Source organism: Convolutriloba macropyga, chromosome 2 (assembly GCF_964194025.1).
Source record: "Convolutriloba macropyga chromosome 2, txConMacr16.3, whole genome shotgun sequence".
Lineage (NCBI taxonomy): Eukaryota > Metazoa > Xenacoelomorpha > Acoela > Convolutidae > Convolutriloba > Convolutriloba macropyga.
The window spans coordinates 77,456,401-77,466,063 of NC_134469.1; the positions used below are offsets into that span (position 1 = coordinate 77,456,401).

At 42.0% G+C, this 9,663-nt stretch overlaps 1 protein-coding gene across 2 annotated transcripts; it reads left to right on the forward strand.

Moving 5' to 3' along the window:
* Positions 1 to 1,112: 1,112 nt before the first annotated feature.
* Positions 1,113 to 8,995, forward strand: LOC142334727 (uncharacterized). Of its 2 annotated transcripts, none has more exons than XM_075382981.1 (2): positions 1,113 to 1,403; positions 2,502 to 8,995. In XM_075382981.1, the coding sequence occupies exons 1-2, from the start codon at positions 1,143 to 1,145 to the stop codon at positions 8,724 to 8,726; spliced, it is 6,486 nt and encodes a 2,161-aa protein (XP_075239096.1). In that variant the 5' UTR covers positions 1,113 to 1,142; the 3' UTR covers positions 8,727 to 8,995. The 2 variants fall into 2 exon arrangements, with proteins under 2 accessions (XP_075239096.1, XP_075239097.1); XM_075382982.1 differs by lacking the exon at positions 1,113 to 1,403 and adding an exon at positions 1,478 to 1,963.
* Positions 8,996 to 9,663: the final 668 nt, after the last annotated feature.

Sequence of the window (9,663 nt, forward strand, 5' to 3'; positions counted from 1 at the left end):
ATCTTTGCAGCAGAGTTTTGGTTTAGCAAACACTTTAGTGCCCTTAAGTAAGTGACAGTTGGATAAAGTTATACGACGATCGTAGCGCGAGGCTAGCTGGATTTCTACTGGGCGAGGCCTAGCTGATGCCTCCGGTTTGCCTTTGCCAAGGCGGACAATGTTCTTTATTTTTTCGGGAACAATTTTGAGCTTATCGCATAAAGTTTGTACATTAGAATCATCTTGGGAGGACGTGACTTCGGCAAAGTTGAATAGAACAATAGTCTCTTCAGCTTTGATGTCATAATCCCGCTCATCGAGGGTTCTTTTGACGGCATCGGCATAGTTGGTGTGTTGAGTGGAGCTCAGGCCTTGATGATTCAGGGCACCCGGTTCAATATTCACAAGTTTTCTTTCAATGGATTTGACTGCTTGAGAAGTTTCTGATATGATTCCACTAGATGTTCTCCAGATAGGAGACGAGTTTAAACGAAGTGAGAGCAGTGTTCCTTGAGCCTGCATTAGTCACCCAAACTGCTTATGAAACTTCATGGTGTGAAAGGCAGGCAATTCCTAAGAATTTTCAGACATCCCCCCCACATCTTAGTGCACAAATGAATTTTATGCCCTCAAGATCACGTGATTTTTTGCAAAGTAATGTGCTATATAACAACTCGTAAATTGTAATTAGGTGGCATAAGACACACTACGGGTGACAGAATAGATCCGAGTTCTGGACTCCGTATACCCCAACCCCGCTGCTACTCACCGTTCACCGATAATGCTGAGGCGGTATAAATTCATATTGTAGAGGGTGAGTGCCTTCCCACTCCCCGGCGGCGAATGGGGAAAGGTTGCGACCACGGATAGACCTCATTACGCTATTTTCTCGATTTTTTAAACAAAAAAAATTGTCTCTGAAGTATTGAATAAAGCAATCATTGCACGGGAAAAAATCGGCTTCAAATCTCATTTTATGGCCTATTCTGCGCCCGTTTGGCTCTACCGGCGTTTTTCGCATATTACCTATTCTCCGTTTGTTTTATTATTATTAGTAGTAGTGGTATAAAGTATAGTATTAGCCGACTTGATCCATAGAAAATATCCGATGGCATTAATTATATTATAAAAAGTTATCTTCTCATTGTATTTTCAGATCTCAAATGTCAGACAAAAAGGTCTGCATTTTCTGCACTAATGAAAAAGACGATCGCTTTGGTGAATTGCTGTCAAAAGAGGATATCAATCTTCACACCCACTGCTTGTTTGCTGCAAAAGAATTGGGTCAACATGGGACATCAGAAAATGACGGGATATTGGGTTTCTGGCTTGAAGACATTCGGCATGTTTTTGAGAAATCGCGAAATGACGATTGTGATTATTGTATGAAACCAGGAGCCACGGTTTTCTGCTCGGAATGTCAGGTAGTTTTCTAACAATTTTACTTTTGCTTTGTCTGAGTGAGATGTAGATTTATAAATACAGTAATAAATTAAAACTGATTTCAATGTCTCGTTTTGTTAAACTGTTTGTATCTATAAACAGAGTTGATAATGAAGTCGAAATTTGTAATCAATTTTCAGGTTGCTTGTATGAATGACCAATTGTGTATATCCGTTGAACTTCGCTCGCTTTTAAAGAAGACATCGATATACCGGATAACGCGAGTAGTGCTTCTTGTGAGTCTGCCACAAAAAAGGGTGTGCTCTGAATCGATCGAATTTCCGTACAATGACGGTCAAAAATTCAATAGCTTGTACGTCGTGATAGCTCTTAAAATACTATTTAGAATCCTTATTCTAGCTTTTCCTACTTGGGCAGAAATTTAACTCAACAAAATGGTAGACGGGGTTGTGGATTATATTAAGCCAAGAAACCGTGTTTTAGATAATATGAAATTTGTGTATTCGTTGTTTAAAATTAGACCTCCAAGATTTGGCTATGAAGGCCCCTGGATTGCCAATCGCTGGAAGCTGCACTACTGGTAATGTATTGTAAACTTTTCACGCAAAAAGGTGATTTATTATTGCATAACGAAAGAACTGAATTTGGATTCGTGTACTTGGCATTTATAAATAAGCTTTTAAGCGACCTTTAGAATGTTAAGTTGCTCTCGAGCATGTTTTTTGGTGTTATGTGGGTCCTGTTTGTCTTTTGCTAATATTACTTCGACGGCATTTTTTCGTCTGGCCGTTTTTCTCGCAAATTTTTATTTTTGAGTGACCTAAGTCGCTCTCATTCGAGCCTAATATGGGCGGTAGAATGATTCCTAGAATGATTCCATCAAAATTCAAATCGCCTAATGAGACTACCAAATTACAACATCATTAATAATTAACAGAGCCGACAAATTAAAAGAGGCCCATAAAATTGGGGATTGCAATTGGGGGGGGGGGGGCAGAATAGATCCGTTTTTTTTTTAATTTTTAAAACACCAACCGTTTAATAATAGAAAGTCTCGCGTAATGTACGCAAAATACAACAGTCGTTAAGCTGTAGTCTAGACATTGTTCTATATTCAGGTCAAGTTTCACTACCCCTGTGGAAAAGAGAACTTGTGCATCACCGAGTTGTCAGGAGACTTCGTCAGCTACTGTCCCGATCACAGATCTCAGCAAAAACTGCCTGTGTCCTTTTCGAGCGAGTGCCCTTACTGTGATGAAATCTGCGATCCAATGGACTCGTTCTTTCTCACCTGCTGCAACAAGTCTTGGCTCCACTCCAAGTGCGCCCAGATTGATGCTGACAAACACGGGTTCGACACCTTAGCCTGTCCGGTGTGTAAAAACAGAGACGAATTCATAAACATATGCCAACGTTTTGGTTTTGTGCTCATCAAGCGTAAGTTGGACAATGAAAATGATTTGATGAAGATTACGCCCAAAGAATGTAGCAGACCGAAATGCATGTGCCCATATGGGACAGAGTACAGTGATGATCATCGCTTCAGGTTTTTCTTGTGCACCACTTGTAATTTGTACAAGATCCATCAAAGTTGTCGTGAAGCCAAAGACTTTCCACAGTTTGTGTGCATTCTTTGTTCAACGGGAAAGAAGGGACTGCCTAAATTCAGCGTGCGAAAGTTAGGTGGAAATGCCAGTGTCCGCCCGGAGCCTGTTACTACTTTTATATATCCTGATGGCAGTAGTAGTAAACCTGATCGCGATGTTAAAGTAGAAGATTCGCAGCACGATGATGACGATGATGAAGACTCGAAAGAAACCTTCAGAAAACGATCGCCTCGAAAGCAAAGAGGAAGATCGCGAAAAGATGTGGGTTTTGATGCTGAGTTTAGTGACATCTCTTCCGGAGATGACGAAACTGCTTTTGAAAAAGAGGAGAGAGAAAGTAGATCAAGGAAGCGTCAGGAAAGGGAGGAAGATGAAGATTACGATGAGAAAGTTATGGTCGAGGGCAAGTATGAGATCAACAAACCCATTGTCAATCAGTTTCACCCAGCAATCAGAGATTTAACGAAACCTCCGAAGGGGACAAAATTCACTACAAAACGCAATTTATCTCAGGGAAAATTTGTTCCTAGGCCACAACAAGATCAACAACAGAAGAGAGAACCGATGAATTTAGTGAAACTGGATCCCCAAACCATCTTAAGTTTAGCATCCTCTGGCAATCCGGCAAACATTGAAAAAGCCGATCAGCTTCTCCAACAACTGACCAGCCGCTTCGGAGGCGCGAGTTATTCCACAAACAAAACAACAGTAACCCTGACTCCAGGTGTTCAGCCCACTAACTACGAAGATCGTCAGCAACATCAACATCAAAGTAACATTCAAAATTATGATGATAAACATCGCAATCGAGATGATAGATATCCACCTAGAAAGCAACACTGGGGTGCTAACAAGTTTGACAAATTTGATCGCAGAAATGAGAACTATCGTGAAGACAAAAACCAGGGATACAATGGACGATTCGGCAAGCACCATCGTCACCATCATAGTCAGCATCATAACGATAAGAACAGGATTGACGAGAGAGGTGAACGGCGGAACAGATCGCGTGACTACGAGTACAGAAGAGGTGGGGGTGGCGGGTTCTCTGGAAGAGGCAATCGACATGACTCGAGCCGCAGTCGCCGGCATGAACAGTACAGTAACGCTCCGATGGAAAACAATGAACCGCCTCCTAAGGAAAAACCTAATCTTGCTCATGTTCCCAAGTCACTAGTAGAACATGTATTCCGGGATATGGAGAAAGAGGCCACCGCAAAAGCCGAAGCGGAGGAGAAGGCTCGAAATGATGCTTTAGAAGCGAAAAAGAGAATTGAAGAAGAGTTGCGACAAATTCAAGAAGAGGAAGATGCCAAACGGAAAGAGAAGGAGCAGAAAAAGGCAGCAGCTGCTGCTTCAGGTGGTTGGAAACCACTTAGTGGTGATGGAGTCAATGGGGAGTTTAAAGATGAGCCTGAAGAAGGCGAGGCTGAGGAGTCCAGTGATGATGACTCATCGAGCTCTTCAAGTTCCGATTCGGACTCCTCCTCGGATTCCGGCAAGAAAAGCCAGGACGAGGATAATTTAGAGGAGGGTGACAAACGTCCAGATGTATCAAAACTTTTAGAAATAGAACCGGAACCAGAGGTAGAATTGACTGAAGAAGAGCAGCTGTTTAATCTGCAGAAATTCAGTGAATTGGCGAACGAATACAAAAAGAGATTCCGTGCGTTGGAAGACGGCATCAGAAAAGTACACACTGATGTAGTCTTTTATGCTGAGAGGTGTGACCAGGACATGATTCAAGGGACTCAATCTCAATGCAATTTGTTCCATTTGGAGATTAACAGGTTGTTTCAACTTTGTAAACAAATGAAAGAGTATGCGACTGCTGAGGGAACTAAGATCCAAGTCAACACATTTGTGGTCAAAATCGGAGACGCTGAGAGCGAGCTGAAAACAAATCGAGGTATAGTAGATGAGTTTGCACAATTAATAGAAAAAATAACGATTCTCGAGGAATTACTCGTTGAACAAATCAAAGAAGAAGCTTTAATTGTGGAACCTATCATGCAGGCCAATGATCTTCGAACCCAGCCCAGAGATCTACTTGAAAGGGTGAGGCAAGAGGTCGAAACTGCTTTGGCAGAGTCCAGCGAGAACCCTAAATCACTGCACCGAAATTATGAACAGTTTGTGAATAAGCTCAATAGTATGTTGAGAAATGGTGATGTAAAACTGGATAAAGTTGGGTCCTTAGAGTCGTCTGTGATGGAACATCAGGAAAATTTAGGCAAACACTTAAAGGAGTTGCGATCTGAGCTGAACGATAGGAATAATTTGAGGAACTATATTGATGAAATAGCAAAACTTTTAACATCACACAAAACGACTGCGGAGCATATCGAGCAAACTAAAAGTCACCCAGACAGAGCTTTGTCTTGTATTCAAGGTCTGCGAAAAGAGTACAAGAGGTTGCAAAAGGGCATTGATAAATACCGGGTTAAATATTCAAGTATAAGCTTAGAGCTGCCCGATGGTGCGGAAGATCTTTTAAGCAACTTGAAAGAAACGAAAGCTAAGCTGGAAATAGAACTGGAGGCTTTGATTACTAAATGCGAAGGTTGGAAAAATGAAGCTGTGCCTATGCTGGATCGAAGGATGCTGTTGAATAACAATGAGCAGAGAACAGATGATTCGATAGATCTGAAAAAGAAAGGATTTGGTTTCCAGTTAAAGCTCTCCGATCAGACTCAAAAAGTAATCAAAGATGGGAATCAACTGTTAAAAGCGCAAATATCTAACAACGAGAAGGACGAGGATGTCTCAGATGCTTCTGAAAGTGATGAGAAGTTAGCGAATAAAAGTGACGACGATGACATGAGCACTAAAATTCCAGATTACATGAAGCCGTTGCCTAAACTGGAGCAGCCTTCAACTGCCATCATGCCAGCCCCTGTCTCCATGGCTCCAGTTAGTGTCCAAAGTACCCCGTTACTCCCACCTGTTCCACCGCAGATGCCCAGTGTACCTTTGCCTCCTAACTTTCAGCCCCCTTTCATGGCAATGCCAGGAGCCTCAATGTTCCCACCACAGCATCCAGGCATGCAGATGCCTCCTTTTATGCCTCAACCGCCCCAGTTCCCACAGTTTGCTGTCCAGCAACCGCAAGCATTGCCTCAAATGCAGTACCCTCAGATGCAGAACCCATACATGCAAATGCAGCACCAAGCACAGGCAACCTTTCCAGCTCCTCCTAATTTAATTCAGGCTCAACCTATGCATTATGGACAGATGGTTTCTACTGCTAATACTATAGCCACTTCTGTTCATTCTCAACCTGCTCTTGTCTCGGAAAGTCAGGAATCCGCCATCAGCAATCTGCCGGACATGAGTTTGATTGAAGCTGCTGCAAAGGCTTTGGAAAATTTCACGCCAGCTGTAAGTACCGACAGCTCAAAACCAGAGAAATCCTCTAAACCTGAGAAGAAGAGCAGAAAGAAACGTAAGAAGCAAGAGAGCTCTGATAGTGAAATTGAGGCTGTGGAAACTTTCCCCAAAGTGGAGGATCTGAACTTGTCAAAGGTGTCCATTCAAAAGAAAGATGTCAAAATAGCAAATGAATCAAAAGAGAGCTCTAGGAACAATTCCGATGTTGAAAATGAAGATAAAGCCTTGTCTAAGAAAGCGAGGAAAGAAAAACGTAGAAAGGATAGGAGAAATGCAATGTTCGGTGAGAATGAAGAACCAGCGGCTGTTGAAAACACTCAAGGGACGGTGCAAGAGGAAGAAAGCAAGAAGCCAAGTGCATTCAGCTATGCAGCTGCTATGGTTGGCTTAGAAACGACTGTTTTCGAGAGTGAAGAGACCTACGACCCTACTGCGCCCACCATTGAGAACTACAGCCATGCTGTGGATACAAACTCGTACGAAGTTGTGTTCAGGCCTGAGAAGAATGATTTTGTTCTTGTTCAGAAAAATTCACAAGAGGCAAATGCGGCTCATGCCGAGCAACAGCAGGTAACCGATGCTATCAATGCTGCGCAGCAAGCTGAGGAGCAGGAAACGGAGGAGGATCTGAAACGAAAGGAGCAACGTGCTCAGGAGAGACGAGAAAAGCGGAAGGCTGAACGTGAGGCGTTGAAGCGTGAACGGGAACGTGAACGCGAGGAAGAAGCTAAACTTGGCGTAAAAAAATCAGGACGTTTTGGTACCCTAAGCGGAATGCTGTCCATGTTATCGCAGGCTGAGAATGAACAGCAGGAGGCCGAAAAGAAAGAACAAGTGGAAGAAGAGGAAGAAAAAGTGGAACTCATCACATGCATCCAGGTAACTCCTAATGAAGTCATACCCTGCAGACCTAGTCCGCAAGAAGTGAACTCTACGACAGCATCTCCACCTGCAAAACTGAAACAGACTGTCGAGGCAGTCCCAAACAACAATTCTGTTTCGCCCTCCACCTCAGATAAGGTCACAAGTTCCCAACCCGGATTCTTCCAGTCCATGCAAACTGTTGAAACTTCTAAGAAAGACGCTTCGAGTGCAGAAGAAGGCGAGCTCGAGGAAGAAGGAGAAGTTAACAGTGATGAGGATGATTCTCAACCACGTGTTGTATTTGACGAGAAACCAGTGCTTCAAGATCAAAAAATAGACAGTAACGTATGCGTACCTGTCACATTCTCTCAAGAGGAACCGACGTCAACTATTTCAGATGAAGCGCTCGCTGCATCCGCCAGCATCACTTCAAGCATTGTTGTGAAGGTTCAGCCACCTGTTATATCAAAAGACGAATCAAAAATCAAGGGCCATTCTATTGCATTTAACGATGAAGATGAGAGCGATGAGGATGATAATGATGATGATGATGATTCATCTGGCGATGAACAACCCTCTTTGTCTCCCGTGAAATCTAGCAAAACTAAAAAAGTTGCTAGTATAGTACCGCCACCGCCGCCTCAAAGGAAGCGCAAAAAGAAGGAACAAAAGAAAGACACTGAAAGCAGCGAGTCAACTGGTGAAAGTAGTGACGATGAAGGCTCTTCCAGTTCCTCCGACGATGCTCCTCAACTGACGAAGAAAGAGTTGAAAAAGATGATGAAATTCTACGCCATGTTCGCTAAATCTAAGGCCGCCGCCAAAGCCTCCAAGAAAAAGACCAAAAAGAAGAAAAAGAACGAATCTGATAGCCAAGAAAGTTCCGATGTGGAAAAAGTTTCGCCCAAGAAGCGGAAAAGAAGATTGTCCTCGAAAAATAAAACTCCGGAATCGGGTGAATCAGATAGTTCATCTGAAGATGAAAGTCCTTCGAAAAAGAAGCAAAAGAGTAAACGTGCCAGAAAGATTTCAACCCAAAAGAAACCAAAAACATCGCCTAACAAATCTCAGGAACCGTCAACACAACCAAAAGCGACGGAGAAGAACGACGACTCAGATGAAATCAACATGTCCTCTTTTTTTACGCAGGAAGCGAACGTACTCAAAGCGAAATGTGTTCAACAAACTAGCCAACAACCCGTTTTAAGTCCAGTGACTCTCAGCGTGGATGCAATATTGGCCCAATTTTTGCCAGAGTACAAGTCAATAGACTCAGATCCACCCCTTGCTGCGTTGAGCCGTCACTTTGGAAACTTCTGGAGCTACTTCAACGTCACATGTGACAAAGATGCGATGCTAGCGAGACAGTTGGCGATGGGGTTGTTGGAAAGTGCGGTTGGTTTCGGTAACGAGAGCAAGTCACCAGTTCCAATGAATGTGCAGATTGTACTAACTATGTTGAAGAATATGAAGACTTGGTGATATTTACTATCTTTGAGGAATATCTATCGACCATTCTTTATGCAGATATAATTGGCGCTTTATGTTTAAACTAAATGTTTATTTAAAGGCTAATTATGCCACCATTGTTCTACAAAAATGAAGTAGTTATGATACTGGCAGATTTTGTTATTATTTTAACGTTGATCCTTTGCCGCACTAAAAATTTTTGTATTATTCTAGTTGCCCGACCGACTATTGATTGAAAGTTCCATTGTGTTAAAACATGATCAATTTAATTGCCTCCAACAGCTTTTTGTTTTGGACAGTCGATTAGCAGACATAAGCTTGCGAATTTTAAATATTCTACAGAAAATTATCTATTAATTTCTCAGAAAATTTTACGCCTCTGTGCACGTATGGTTTCGGGGCCTCGTTTCTGGTCAATGTCTTCTGGCGTAAAACGAATATACCGAACATGATGACTAACGAACAGGCTTTGCTTCCTAAATTGGGTGTTATCGAATATTGTAATAGAGCAATTTTTAATTTCTCAGCTTTTTCAAAGAAAACACTCTTTACTTCAGGATGGTTAGTATTGTATATAACAAGTTCTGCGAACCAATGATGGGTATTAGTTCTCTATTGTATTGGATGTGTTCTTCTTTGACTCAAGTATTAAATATCTTCAATTGTGCATTTTTTTTGTCGCCAATCGGGCCACTACAGTAGTGGCAAGAAACAAAAAAAAAAACTGGCAAGAAATGGGCAAATACACAAAAATCTCACTTATGAAAACGCGTAGTACCAAAACCAACAAACCATTAGTTGAAAATAAAACCATTAAAAGGATTGGATGACAAGAAAGAGGATGGAAATAGCATCCTCAGATATATGTAAATATGTAAAAATCACAAAACTTGATATTTCATAGCATGAAAGCCAAGAAACCATTGGTTAAATATAAAACCACTAAAAA